The following is a 15,639-nucleotide window of genomic DNA, read 5'->3' on the forward strand; positions in this document are numbered from 1 at the left end:
TTTCCTGCCTGTTGCTGTTCCATAGACCAGGAGGACAAGCACCAACCAGGGAAATGTCCCTGCTGCTGGACTGCAACACTGGACAGCGGTGGCCAGCACTGTCCACGACCCTACCACACAACGCACAGCTGGGCTCTCCCCACCAACAGATGGGATTTGGTCCCATCTCTGCTCAACTATCAACAACTCATTTAGGTACCTACGTAAGATTCAAGTGCATCTATCACACTCTTCAGAACTGGGACAACAAGGAAACATGTTACCCACAGCAAGTCCATGGGAAACGGGTATAAGTGCAAGAGGGAGCTCACCGCAGACACTTTGCTCACAACATCCCTTGCGACGGCAAGGCCCTGCGCGAAGGTGCGGGCCGCCACAAATGCTCGCGTCACTTGTAGCTTGAGCTTGCGTGGCACGTCCCCAAAGGGCTTCAGCTGCTCCGTGTACTTGCTGACGCACTCGAGGTACTCGTCCGTGAAGTGGTACTGTGGGTTTACCAGCCGGAACATGCGCTCCAGCAGGCGTGCCCAGAACTCATTGAGCATCTCCTCTAGGTTGACGTTGCCACCCACATAGTACCGCTTCAGCTCCACGAAGAGGTCTTTGAACAGCTCCGAGTTCTGCATGTACAACCGGCCGTACGTCCGCACGAACATGTCGTTCAGCGACTTCTCGGCATTTTCAAGAAGTTCTTTGAAGAACTCTACAAAACAGCAAAAGAAGCCATGGTGAATGCTAGCATTGGGTTGAGCATTTGCACACTGCTTAACTTGAAAATGCAGTGCAATGAAACCATCCTCTAAATGAAATGGATTTCAAAGAATTTCTATATCAAATTCTCAAAGGATTTCTACATCTCAAAATTATTTATTTACATAAATAAACCATTCTCCAAAAAAACCTGTTCCCAATCCTAAGACTCAGGTGAGTGAAATATCTTTTGATACATATTGAAAACCATGACAAAAGTCAGCAAACTTAAAAAAAAAAATACAAAAAAAATTTTTACATTACCTTTAAGATAGTTGAAAAGAACTTATTTTGGAGCATAACATTATCAGAAATCAAAATGCGTTTTGCTTTAAAACAGCTGTTTTGAACAAACTGCATCTTTCTTTTCAGTTACTGTTAATTCATTTCACAGAATGATCATAAACCAGCCTAAAAAAAACTAACAAGTTTAATACATTTTTAAAAACAGACCCAAAAAATCTACCTTTGGGTTCTTTCTCCTGTCTTTCAAGTTCGTCAGATCTCAGGGCAGGACCTGTCTCCAATTATGTAATTGCTCCTGATTGCAGACAGGGCTTCATATGTTTGTGGCAGTACAAAGAAAGTGCAATTAAGTGAGAATTTTCTCAAAATCCAAAGGCTAAACACTTGACACTGACAAGGAGGCCAAGAGATTTTTCAGATGACAGAAAATGGTCGGGGGCCTTGGGGTTTCATGGCTTTCAAAAAGCAAACCCCAGCTTCGGTTCACTGTCCGAGAGCACCAGACAGACCGGTGCCGGAGAACAGACACTGCTGAAACACCATCACTGCCTCTTGGCAGTGCCACACGCACCTCTGACGCTGGTAGTGGGTTGAGCCAACAACACCTGGCCAGGTCAGTTTAAAGAATATTCCCCACCAAGTCAGGGCTGCCAAAGCCTCGACACTTGGGGAAAATGCTTTGTTTCTGACAGACAGAGGCACAGGTACCACCAAGGTAATTTGGACACAGAGACTAAGCTGACACACGCCAGCACAAACGAAAAGAAATCCTGCTCCCATGTAAGTGGCAACAGTACAAACAAAGAAAAAAAAACCAGCATTTAGGTAGATCTGATGAAAAAATCACCCTACTGGATAGTCTTCACCTTGGATATGCAACACAGATGAGTTAAAATAAAATGAAAAAATAGGGGAGGCATCCACTAGGTCAAATTCATTTGGGCCATTTTGTAACAAAACTCAACATTATATGGGCACGGGAAGGAGCTAAGGAGACCAAGAGTAAGTGCCACAGGGACTTCCATCACTCTGGCGACCAGCACACACTCCTCATAGCTGAGGTTTTCCCTGCCTACCCAACAGGAACTGCAAAACTCCCCCAGGCAAACAAAAATTATGCAGTGTGGGTGCCTGGTGCTCACCCATGTGCTCCCAGCACCCAGGGTGCAGCTGTGCCGCTGCCCCACGTCAGAGGGATGAGAGAACCGGTTATTTTATGCATGCCACTCGCAACTGAGGATTCTGACCTCTGCTTTTCTGTAACGCATATTCAATAAATATTTTTTAATAAAACATGCCTCTGTAATTTTTTTTTAATCCTCAAAGGAGTAATGTTTAGAGACAGAAGTCGTTAGAAGGAGGGGGTAATATATTCTGGCGCGGTGTGAATTTAAACCTTGTTAAAACGTATTAAAGTATGCTGAAGTTCAGATTTTAGTCTTCAAAGTGCTCCAGTACAAACAAAGACTAACACAGAAAACATTTTCTGGAAAAACTGAAACATTCTTCGAGTTCCTGACGAACAAAGTCATGGGGCTTGGTGGTTGACATAGCTGTATATAATGCAGCCTCTTAGGAGCACAAGAGAAATGATCCAGGGAAGAAGAGATTGATTTCAAACACCCGACACGTCCTCTGTCCAATATCAGCAGGAACCTCCACTTTCGTTCCCATGACTGGCATTTCCTCTCCAGGAAGATTTTTTTCTGTTGAGTTTATACTATAGAGATTAGCTTGGTGTATATTAATTTCTAATTCACTTAATCATTGTGAAGGCTCACTTCCTTCCTTTGCTCAGACCTTTTAATATCACCAAATAAGTTGTTTATTTAAACACTTTTGTACCAGACACAAGAGCTGGCAGATGCATCAGCAAAACTCTTCAGCAAGAATTGTATTTTGAAATGACATTGATGTGAAATCTGTTAAATATTTTCAACTGTCAGTCTAAAGGAACCCAAAGTAATGTTTTAAGCCAGGAAAGATATAATCTTGAGACATCCATATCACCATAACCAATCCATTCTCCTGCCTAGACTTATTTTATTGGTTACAATCCAAACAGAAAGTTGAATAAACTGATCCACGCTTTAGATCAATTCAACTCTTTGCAAATTTTAATCTAGGCCAGAACCAGGTATGTTCATTAATTATCCTAAAACAAGAGCGCTAATTAGCTGTTAATATCTGTGCACCTGCAGTCTTCCAGACAGCAGCTTTTACTTGCTTAAAAGGAAGGTAAATACAGGCAATGAAAGAACAGAACCAGCCACGTCTAAAACCCTAGCACAGCACTGCTGAAGGAGGTACCATGTATGTGCAAAGCTGTTTCTGGCTTGAGCACCAGCACCATTTTTGTAGTCAGAAAACACACATTCAAGCGCCACTCCCCAGCTCAGAAGGGGAAGGACAGAAGAGCCTCCGTGTCTGCAACACAGAGCCGGCATTCACCCTCCTGCCCTGCAAAGCTTCCCCTCAGCATCCTCAGCACAGCCCAGACTGTGCCATCTGGGGCACCCTGGGACTGGCATGGGTGGCTTGGCTGCGTGAGGCCTCACTGGGCATGTGGAGGCTCCTGGGGTGGAATGAGAGGTTGAGAAGCCAGAGAAGACAGACATTGAGCATGGCACTACGGCAAAGGGTGAACCCCACACCAGCAAGCAGGGACAGACGTAACAGCGGGACGTGCACAATGTCTAGTGCAACGCACAGTCATTGCATTAGCACTCTTAACTTGGTCAGCAGCAGGGATTAAATGGTAGATACGCGTTTTACTCCGGCTGTTGGCACATATTGAGTCTGCAGCCTCAGTTTGTCTTCTATCTTAAAGAAATCAGCTTTGGCGCAAAGCAACATCAAAACTTTCTCTGCACAAGCCATGGGCAAAGACATCCACAGTGAAGAGAGGAAAGTCCAAAAGTCCTTTTTATGACTTAAATGCTAAACTGTCTAGTAATTCACTCCATCTAATTAGATATTAATTCTCCCCTTCACAGAAACAAGCTGATTAGCAAACGCCAGTGTAACCCAGCATTAACCTTGCCACCACAAGAAGAAAAATGGCAGGTTCCTCTCTTACGTCTTGACTGTTTGCTGGGTAAAATAAATGACCACCTTTCATTTGTATTAGAAGTTGACTTGTTCTCAAACAAAGCAAAACACACAAAGGACTCGGTTGCTTATTTTACAGCACTGTAAAAGCACGTTTTACAGCTGTGTTGCAAGCAATCTGTACTCATTAAATTATCACTCTGACAGGCTTCCTGTGAAAAGCTGTCAAATGCAAGCATTTTTCACAGACGACAAATCATACTTTGCCGGTGCTCTCTGAGACTCTGCTATCCAGAGAGATATCAGGCTCTCATTTGCCTACCAGTTATCTTGCTTAAACGCACAGACCAAGGGGCGGGGATACCTCTTATATACAGGCAAAATCGGGAAGGGTTTCACAAACTGATCCGCAGGAGCATCAACGTGGTTTTCAAGGAAATCTCACACGTCCCATCTTCCCGGTCTCCGAGTTGCCTGAGTCACATGGAGAAAATTGCCACTTTGCTGGGTTTAATCTTTACAGATGCAGGTCACAGGCATGCACTGGCAGGACTGGGGCACAGGCTGGGTCTGCTGGACTGACAGCAGACGAGACACTGGGAAGGACGGACAGTGGCACCACATTCAGGTGGGTCCATCAGCTCTGGTCCAACCCATGAAAGACAGAGCTGCATAAAATTAAGGGACAGCATCTGTGGAGCTCTTACCAATGCAGAATTCTCACAGGAACAGAGGTCACTTTAAACAGGAATCCTCTGCAAGCAGTGTTCCTGAAAACCCACTTATGAGCCACCTCTGCTGATCACTCTGCATTTGGTATCGGTGTTATTCATGACTTTACTGAACGCTGCAAACTATGAGGAGGTGTATAATAAGCTGTCACCTCCCTAAGAATTCTCAGTGCTGCCTTCCCAGCACCTTACAGACTGCTTGTAAATTGATTTCTGCTTGCACATTTTACTACTTTGCCCATCTCAGCTGAGCCCCACTGATGCAAAACCATCTTGCAGCTCAGGAAGGTGCCCCCGAGGAAGGAAGCAGGGCTCAGCCATGCCGTCCCTCTACAAGGGTACCAGTACCGCCATCCACAAAATGCAGCTGAGCTGCCCTGCAGGATACCAAGCCAAAAAACCTTTCCTAATACAAAGACGAAACCTTGAAATTTGTAAATAAATCCTCTGGATCCTATGGACTTCGATGCTCAGAGGAAGATGACATTCCTAGTGCAGTTGACCTCTAGAGATAGAAAAGGATGTAATCGGCAGTCAGGCAATCTACAGCTCTGGGCTCTGTTTATTCTTTTAACACATTTGAATTTCAGTGTAGAATTTCAATGCCAACACTCAGGGAAAACCTAGAGACGTCATGAAACAGTAAGAAAGACTGAATGTGAGATATATGGTATTTCTGTAATAAGAGTCCTGGAGGAAAAAAAAAATCCCTGCTTTTAAACAAACCCCTCCATAAAAGATTTTTTCACAATATGCCAACTAACCGTAGTTAAGTTTTCTATTTCCTTTTTTCAGGTAATAAGACATATTACCTGTTTGCAGCTTGAGGGCAGACCAGCCCTGCCAGTAACCCAGCACAGGAGAATGCTGCACCTCCCAAAGGTGCTTCCACCGCCAGAATAATTCTAAACAACCTCTTCCAAAGTGCGGGTATGTTAGCTATATGAAAAAACGCAATCGCTCCACCCACTGCAAGGCACAGGGCAAATTCCACCTACAGACAATAAATCCACTTCCTTGGACTTTTTAAATCTTGGATTCATAGGTCTCATCTGAAAATATCCTCTTCTTAAGAACAGACACGTTTTCCTATTCCTTGTGCTAATGTTTTCAGATATATTTAGGTTGGATTTCCATATTAGAGGACTTTTGAAGGGAAAGCCCTCTGCTGTAGGGTACAGCTCTACCTAAATCAATGGCAGCTCCCAAAGATTAGAGAAGCACATCAAGGAGGCGCATTCCACTTCACCCAGAGCCAGCTCTGGCATGTCCTAACAAACACTGGTGATGAAGGCAGAAGCAGCAGGACTACCTGGCCCAAGCTGCCTCCTGACCCCTGGCAGGACCCTGTGCCCTCCGAGGCAGCTGTGCCCCAAAGGGTGAGCCCTCTGGGCTGAACCCACAGCCGATCACCCTACGGTGTGAAGTTTTGACTTGAATTTCTTCATCGTCAGGGATGAAATGTATTTATTTTTCAAACAAAACCTCTTTATGGAGAGGCATGACATTCTGCTTGAGAAACGCTTCCTCTTCCAGCAAGTGCAAAGAGTACAAGCATGAGTGAGTGGGGGCTCAGCACCAAAAAGCCCACGTTTCATCGAGGAGAAAACCTTAACTGCAGTGCAAAAAAAGCAGAGAGTTTCATCCATCTCTGAGTCCGTTAAGCTAATGACCCCTCCACAGATGCCTGTTTGTTGGCCGTGTTAGGGTGTACTTGTGTCTTTCCAAACGAAGGCCAGATCTACGCTGCACCTTTCCATTCCCAATGGCCTTAGGACGTGCTAAATTTCCCATGCACCGGCTTTGCTTATTTTACAGCCATGTTTTCAACTGGCCTTAGAGGTATTCTGTTCAAGGTTTCCAAATTAACTATGCAAACCGATACCAGGTAGACATGCAATTACTCAACACACCTTAAAAACAAACAAAACTAGACTCAAGCACACAGAGGGAATACACTGCATTTTTACGGGCACAATTAATTAGTTTCAGATAATTTGCCACCCAGCTTTTCAGGTATACTCTTAATATGTCGTCCAGATTATGATTAATTAAGGACCGTCTGTCTTACCGAAACCTTTAATTTGCTTGTCTGTATAGACAATTACGCTTCCTAGTGTATACGGGAGAACACTGCCACAGAAGAGATTAATTATATTTTCCTGTGAAAGGGTTTACTCAAAAAAAGCACACCACAGCAAGATGGATTCCCAGCTGAACGTTCTTGTTTGAGCCACGTCCCCAAAGGCTGCACCACGAGGGGCCAGCACCGTCCCCATCCCCACACCCTCACAGACTTCGCATCTGTGGATGCAAAGTCCAGCCCGCAGCTGCTCCTACTGTGTGAACAGAACCCAAGCCAGACAGATAGAATGGATTTGGAGGAAAAGGCACAAATGTTCCACAGCTCTTTTCACCTCAAAGTTGAAGCCATCCATAGCTACGCCACCTACTCCAAAGGAAAAAGATTTTTTTTTCCTAAATGTGCCTCATTACTTTTAATATGCCTTCACTTCCTTTATTGCATATACCGCATTTGTAATTTCCACCAGGGAAAAACAAACCATAGCTTAACAACCTTTTTCCAGAAGTGTTGAGAAACCGATGAATACATAGTGTTAACACATTTATTGAATATGAACTCAGGAAGGGCAGGGCAAATCCACAAGCTGTTTCTCTGTCCTGTTTTCAAACATGTGTTAGCACTTACTGACATGGGAAGAACTCTTCCGCATAGTTTGAAGAAATACAGGCTTAAATCATGCCAGTGTCACAGCAACAGCCCTGACATGCAAACCTCATAGAGCTGGGAGGCACTAGAAAACCTCCCAAAACTTTGCTTAATTATTGAAAGGTTTCAAGACAAAAGCAACAATTAGCTCATAGCCCCATAAGGAAGGGGGAAAAAAAAAAGTCCAGAAAACAGGATTTCTAGAACTTCTTGCTTCTGGTGGGCCTGAGATCATTATCTGTACTTCAGGAAATCAAAAGAGCTAACGTACAGCCCAAGAGCAGTGCTGTCACACAGTCACCAAGCTCCTTTAAGGAATAAGAAGCAACAAAGAAGGGAGGAAAAAAACACTGCATGGTGTTGAAACTGACGTCTGTGAATCAAGCAGCAAATAACAGCACAACACATTCTGTTCCACCTCACAGCCATCCTAAGAATTAGGAAAGCAACACTAGCAGAAATGCCCTTGGTCCCCTCTCGGTCCATCCTACAGGACAAACCCAGGCTTCGCAGCCTGCTCACTCCCATTTCCAGAAACCTTCCCTGCTTACGCTTCCTGTCCTGGGCCAGCTACAGCGGCCTTCTCCCACTGCCTGCTCCTCCAGCAGCACGTCCTTCATCCTCAGCTCGCGTCTCCCTTGTGACCACGACTCAGTCATCTTCCCCCAACACACCTCCTTGTCGCTTCTTCTCCCCTCTTGCTTATTCTTCCCTCCACTGCTCTCCAGTCTCCCCATGACTAATTTTCACCGCACCCAGTCCCCAGTCTCACTGACTCAAACACATCTATCACTTCCCAGCTGCTTTAGCCTGCTGACCCAAGTCCATTCAGCACCAGAACACCAACCTCCCACACCAACACAGCAAATGTCAGCTGAAAGAGTTTAAAGCAAACCCCTTCAAGTTGCCTCCCACATACCCCATTTCAAAGGAGCCTTCTGGAAGGCTGGGAAAGGTATTTCACACGTCTTTTTTTTCCAGGCCTTCCTTCTTTCAACTGCTGTTGAAGAGCTTGAAGAGGGCCTGTGCCTCTGAACGACGCTGACAACTTTCTTGCTGCCATAACCTCAGATCCCCTCATCTCCTGTTTGCACTGAGAGCTCTTCCAGCCAGGGCCACCTCTCTTATTCATCCGGCGTGCAAACAGCTGGATGCTAAGACACTGCAGTCCATTGAACACTGATAAGGAAGCAGCACAAGTCAGCCCCGTACCAGCAGGATATCACGCTCTCAAGCCCACCACAAGAACCCAAAGCACAACCATCTCCATCCGCATCCAGGGGAGCAGCTCCCAAGACTACACAAGCAATCAGAGCCTGCACATACTCTAGGTGATTTCTTCGTGCAGGAGGAGGAAAAGAGAGTTAATTTTAAACAGACAAACAATAGCTCTTTGACTGGTTGACAGCAATTAGTAACCAGAGAGCACCAGATACATTTCCTGTAGCCAAGTATAAAGTGTGCTGCCCAATCTTTGTTTTCTGAAAAAACAAAGGGGTAAGAGCAGTTTACCTGCGATCTGAACAGCAGAACCGCTTGGACGTGAGATGGCAGAAGACTGTTTGATCCCTCTAAGCTCACAGAAAGTGGCTTTGCCCATTGCTGAACTCTCCACTCAGAAAAATCTCATCCTCTGCACACCTCCACGGGGCAGGAGACTCCTCCCCCCTAGAGATGTCCTCCCCGCAGGGATGCCTTGACCTCATCATCCTTCTGAGCCTCCCCAGATAGAGGTCTGGTCCCCCTCACTGTTAGATGAGCATTGCCCTTCTCAATAAAGGAGAAGAAAAATCACAGTGGTTTTGTACCTTTTTAAAGATCTCCAGATGGAAAGAAGCCAGTTACAAGGAAAGCAAGAATAAACAAACTTCCACTGTACAGAGAGCAGAGAAAGCAGACAATTTGTTTCATTATTGTTGGAGTGAGTGGGAAAGGGCAAACAAAAGCCCTCAAGTGGGACATTTTAAAGAAACTGTGTTGGTGGTTGCTCCCTCCCCATTTCTCCTAAATCACTCCACCCCTATCCCAGACAAGCACAGGTCCAAAACCAAGCCTGAAGGACTGGCTCTCGGCAGGAGGCAACTGCTTCTACTGCAAAACATGAGGAGTCTTCCCACCATTCTCTGCCCTGGTTGGCGCGTGAGGTTTGCCTCCATCCTTTTCTGGAGAGGCAAGAATGAGACTGTGCCTTTGCCTAGACGTGAGTGGCAGCAGATAGACAACACTGCTGTGTTATTTGTATGTTAACGATGCAGTCATCACCAGAGCGTTTGCCAGAGGAAAGGTTGCACTGGTAGAGCTCTCTCCACCAAGCAGATTTATTCAACAACACAAAAACCACATGGCTCTTGCACAAGAAGCATTAAAGGTCCACTACATCTCCAGTCTCCCTCTGTGAAAGTCCTGCTACACCGAGACTCCTGGGAGCAGCCTTCTGCAGAGACTGCACCAGAGCCAGGATGAGGCCAGCGGGTCCTGCAACACGAGGGGTCCTGGCACACGAGCAGGGTGAAGCCCCAGTTCTCTGCTCTTGCAGACAGCTTCCAATAAAAGAGTTAACAAGACATTAAGGTCCCAAAAGGGCAGTTATTTTGGTAAGGCGGAGCGTCCTGATTGTCTGCCAAATTCTAACTATAGGAACTGGACACCCGCGGGGTTCGTCTTTCACCATTTGCCTCCGCGCCCTCTGGAACAGTGGGAAGGAGACCACTGAGACAGATGACAGTGAAGAAAGGCCACCACGAAGGGAAAGCCTCCCCTCTTCCCTCAGGACAGAGGACGGCTCTCCTCCAGCTCCCCGCCTGCACACCCACCGCACAGCGCAACGCAAAGCCACGCGAACACTACACATCATCTGCGAGGAGGCGATGGACCAGCAGGAGCTGCTCTGGTCTCTCCCCAGCTCACCTGTGCTCCGTACCAGGACCACAGAGTTAGCAGACAGGTCGCATCCAGCCCACAGGAGGGTCAGCCCCAAACACCCACTAATTCAGCCTACTCTTTATATCCTCCAAGTGACTAAGTGAGGAATCAAGAATTTGGGGTCGAATGCAGTTAAACTCCCAGAGGTCCCAGCATACCTCCCAGCCAACTCTGACCTGGAGAGAGCAGCTGGGAAGCCAAGGGTTATCCGAACAATATCTAAAAGAAATTAGATTAGAGTTGTGTTTTTTTTCCCCAGATTCAACCAGAAACCACCTCTTTCAGGGGGGCTATGTCCCACTCCCCTTTCTCAAAACCTACAGAACACCTAAAAGCACTGACCCACAGCCAGCCCCAAGGAAATAACCCCCAAAGGATCCAACCTGTGGCGTGCTGTATTACAGGGGCCCCTCCAGCCCCTCTGCCTATCGCCCGGCGGGTGCACCATGGCCCCACACACCCTTGGGGACCACTGCCCAGCTCCTACTCAGACTCTCTTTCTTCCCACTCATTTTCCCGCAGGGGTTTCATTTTACACTTCCATATTTGTTTTATCTTAGATGTTAATGGAAAAGCCAGAGGGGAGCAGGGAAGAGCGGAGCAGAAAGGGGACACTCAACATTTAATAGCTTCCCAGATGCTGGCTGGGGCTGAGCAGTTCTGTACAAACCCTCCTGTCACTTGGGCACAGTGAGCACCAAACCTACTGTCAGCCCAGCCCACTGTGCGTTTGCCTCCTTATGGGCGCGCGATACTCCTACACAACATGGGAAGCAAAAGCTTGCTTGCCTTTCCTAAACCCAGAGCACACGGAAGAAAGGGACGAGACTTGGTTTAAATGAAACCGCTTCTTAAATGCGGTGGCAACAACAACACAGCCAGCACTTCACAGACTCACCCCACCACAGCAGTCATTTACCAGACCCCCTGCTCACAGGTTTGGGGAATTTGCCTTTCCCTCATTCACTGTTCAATCGCAATAAGCCTACAAAACATCACTTCTCCCTAGAACAGGCCTGGCACAACAGTTACGTCTTGTGAGAGATTCAGTGGGTGTCTTTAATTAAAGAAGGGGGAAAAAAAAAAAAAAGCAACCAAAGAACATTTTATCTCAGTAGCAACAGGATAGCGGAAATGCTGAAGAAGAGTTATCTGCTGCTTCCTGCCCCTACTCCAATTCCTCCAAACAGCTGAGCAATTTCTGTTCTGGCATTCACCTCGTCTTCCCCAAACCACCGCTCTCCCAGCACAGCCCCCAGCATGGAAAACTTCAGCCTGAAAGGGCAATGGAGATGAAAGCTCAAGTTTAATAAAAGGGACTGAGTATTTACACAGTCTTAATGTCACCATTAATCCTTTTAACATTATTAAACCTTGGGAGAGGGAAGGGGAGGGACACTGACTGGCAAAGAAGAGACGAGGCAAAAGAGATTTTAAACATTCCCCCCCAGTTTTAGTTTTTTTTTTTTTTTAAGCCCTGCCTGCTGTAGCTACTTCTGTGGCAGGAGACGTGGTCACAGCTGCACAGCTTCATGGCAGCCCAGGACAGGCACCACATCTGGCCACCCCTCCCGCATCCTGCAACTGTCATCATCCTGCAGGGAGATGCTTACACAGCCAGAGAATCTGACCCATCCATTTCTCAGTGAAGTCTATAAACATCCATCTGAGACCACATATGCCAGGAAAAAACAGCATATCTTCACCTTAAAAATATCTGCCAACAGAAAATCCAACAATACCTAAAGTATATACGTGTGTGCGTGCATATATGTTATTAAAAATGCATGTCGCTTACTGCTGAAAATATATACTTTGCTGCTAGACTGGGATTGGGCTAGCGATTTGAATTACAACAGGAGAGAACCCTGGGAGCACACAGAACTGTACTGTAAGAAAATAGTTAGACAGGATATGCAAGATACTGGACTCTAAAGCTTTGGTCTTCTCCCAGTGTCTGCAAACCAAACACGCACAGAAGGATCTGATGCTGTACAATTACGTATTTGGAGCTGAAGTGACTTCTGGTCAGCCACGTGAGGACGGATAATCAGAAATTTGTTCGATACTCCTGATTAAGAGGAGATAATCCACTGCCGAAGTGTATGGCTTTGGTGTCGGATCAGAGCTATTCTGGCAACCGTTAGGAAAGCATGCAGAGCTTGAGCAACAGCTGATGCAAACACTCCAACAGCCACAATGCGTTACAGCCTCCATCCAAAGGACGTGCTGCCACTTCAACTGTCCTTTTACGCTGGCAACTGCTGCAAAGGTCAAGCACATAAAGGAGGCAGCACGGGTTTGCCTCTCCTCTCAGACCTGAGTGTCAAAGCTAAGAGATTAGCAGCCAGGGAACCCACACCACAGACTGCCAGAGAGCTGGGGGTCACAGTTGCTTCTTGGCACAAGAGAGCTGCAAGCGCTCTCGCCAAAGCACCCATGACGTTGCCCTGCAAGAGGAGGGGTTGTTCCACTTGCTGGGAGACCAGTGAAATCAAGTGAATTTAGGTCTCCACAATAACTCATCTTGCCTGTTCAGTCTAGCCACACAGCCTAGATGATTTCTTGTTAAAAAGGAAGATGCATGGCTGATTTTCTGTCAGCTTTACTTTCATTTGAATGGATTTGGCTACTGCTAATGAGGTAGCCCTAAAGAGCTCCAAATGCTAAAAATCAAAGCAAGGGCCCATGCAAAGGAAGAGCTTTGGAAGGGGATCGTGTGCTTTTCAAATCTTATCCCCAGAGGTCAGGACAGACACATGGGTCTTGATCATCTCCCTCTCCTCTAGGCTGGGCCCGTTACATCAAAGTAACTGTCAAGGCACCTCAAATTGGAGTCATGTCCCATTCAACTTCCTCTTTCCAGTTACTTCGACTTTCCAGTTTACTTCGACTGAAACAATGTTTGGAGTGTACCAAGATGCAGAGTTACACCCAAAATACAATCATTAGGGGCATCAAACTGGAAGGGTATCTTAAAGCAGTGTCCCAGCAGTCTCCCAGCCTCCACTCCACCCAAGGCTATCATTAACCACTTGGATAAAGGAATCCTTGCAGAGCCCATAAAGGAAAGGATTGCCACATCCTAGGGGAAGAAAAGCCAGACCAAACTCAGAGAAGTGTTGGAAAACTGTAGTATTGGTCCAGAAACAGGAAAAGGAATGCCCCTCCCAAGGGAGATATGACAAGGAGAAATCAAGCATGCAAGGAAAAATCAGAACACACCTGACCAGGTGACCAAGCATAGGGACTGTACCGAGGAAACAACCACCTCAAACAGCCTATCAGTCCATTGGATGCTCTCTTAAAACAAACATGCAAAAACACCAAAGCAGTCTAAGCACAGCACTCCAAAAGCTTGCCATTTTTTTGCACAGAATCTGAGAACCTCCGAGGGAGACTTCTCAGCCACCACCAACAGTGCTCCTGGGAACTGAGTGCATTCAGCCTCCAGGTGACTCGGTCAGTGGGAGGGAAGCAGTCATGATTAAAAGTCTTCCAAGAGGTAAATGATGGAGGATAGTAATCAGTTAATCTCTTCCACCCCAGGTAAGATTAAAAAAAAAAAAATCCTTAAATCAGCTTTGTCTACAGCAAACGAAGATTTAGATCTGATATTATCAAATGCTCAAAGATGGGCCATTAGGCTTGGGACAAGCTGAGGAGGTTGCTAGTTCTCCTTCATTAGTTTCATAAAGAGCAGAGAAACATGCTTCAGGGACAGGCTGGGTACAGCAAATCTAGCTTCCAGGAACAGGATCACAGCATCCCCTTCCAAATTTGCCTTTCAAGGACTTCCAGGGTTAAGATCAGAGGAGCCACAGTGTTGAGACCAGCAGCAGGCACGCTGAGAGGTGCTGACAGAAGAACCACATAGCACAAACAGAACAGCTTTGCAGGGCTCCCTACCAAAATCTCCCCCATTTTGAAACATTATGCTTTGAGAGGTATCCAGCTTAGCCTTACACCCCCCTGCCATCATGCAGCCCTGCAGCCATCTCTCACCATAAAAACAAGCAGACACACCTAACAATACGTCTGCACCACGTCAGAGATGCTAATACAGTGAACCGGGCATGCTCTTTGTTTTCAGTGCAGCATTTTAAGCAGCCTTGTCATTCATTTAAGGTGAAGCAGATGCTGTTCCTCTGGCCTCTTTGAAAGGGCTTATCTATGGGCTGGATTTCATTAAGTGTCTTGTTCTGCGTTTAATAAGCTTGCAAGTCTAGACACTTTGGTTCTCTCTCTATCACCCCTTTGGTGTACCAGCAGGTAGAGACAACAGAGGTTAAGAGGGAAATATTTAGCTGGTAGATTTAGATGCTATCAAGATGATTGCATAATTTCACTTTGACTCACTGCAATTTCACACCCAGGGACTTTTTTGTCTGCCCAAGTGCCAACATCCTTTGAAAGAAAGGGTCTGCTACCTGCTGCAGCAGCAAAGAGGAGGTCCCTGGTAGGTTCAAGACACAAACTTCAGGGTATTGGTTCAACATGGATTTTCTAGTGACTGAACAAGGGAGAACAAGTCCAGAGGAACTATGCAGTGGAATCACCCTCTACTACCAAGTGGAAATGAAGCTGTATGGGCACAACACAAGTCCTGGCAACCCAGCCCACCTAACTAATCAGATATTTCCACATCTAACTAGGTGTCAGCTCATCGCTGCAGCCAACAAAGACAGCCCAGGCAGGAGCCTGACACCCTACTACTCCATCCCTGTTAAGGGGCTGCTGGGGCACGCAGTGAATATAGGACACTGGCACAGGTGTGTGGCAGCTACCTGCAGGAGTTTCTTCCATCAAGGTAAGGGGAGAGTGCAGCCCCTGAAGATCAGCCTTCGCTGATCTGAAGGCAATGCTGAGACCAGACATTTGCTTATCAGTCAGTAGCTGGTGTCACTTGAGCAATGGGAACTCAGCCGAGACTTGGTTCATTTTGCTTCTGACCCTGCATCACAGTTGAACCTTCAGCCTCTGTGCAAAGACAACCCTGTATTTACTTGCTGCTTTACTTAGCCCTAAAGGCTAAGTGAGATGGATACAAATCATGTTGGTTCATAACAGACCGAGGAAGATCAGCATTTTTGTGGATCAGAGCTGTGAGATGTGCACATTACAATTACATGCACTGTGAGGATATGCAAACAAAACTAACTGCAATCTAACAGCAAAACAGTTTTTCGAAAGAATAATCAGAGAAAT

General features: G+C 46.3%; 1 protein-coding gene across 1 annotated transcript in view; it reads right to left on the reverse strand.

Moving 5' to 3' along the window:
• GPC4 (glypican 4) overlaps positions 1-15,639 on the reverse strand; it is a 67,959-nt gene that overhangs the window by 21,933 nt on the left and 30,387 nt on the right. The window contains exon 3 of the mRNA XM_035541354.2: positions 312-703. Within this exon, the coding sequence (XP_035397247.1) occupies positions 312-703 (392 nt within the window). The remainder of the gene's footprint in view (positions 1-311; positions 704-15,639) is intronic.

The sequence above is a fragment of the Cygnus atratus genome, chromosome 13, assembly GCF_013377495.2.
Source record: "Cygnus atratus isolate AKBS03 ecotype Queensland, Australia chromosome 13, CAtr_DNAZoo_HiC_assembly, whole genome shotgun sequence".
Lineage (NCBI taxonomy): Eukaryota > Metazoa > Chordata > Aves > Anseriformes > Anatidae > Cygnus > Cygnus atratus.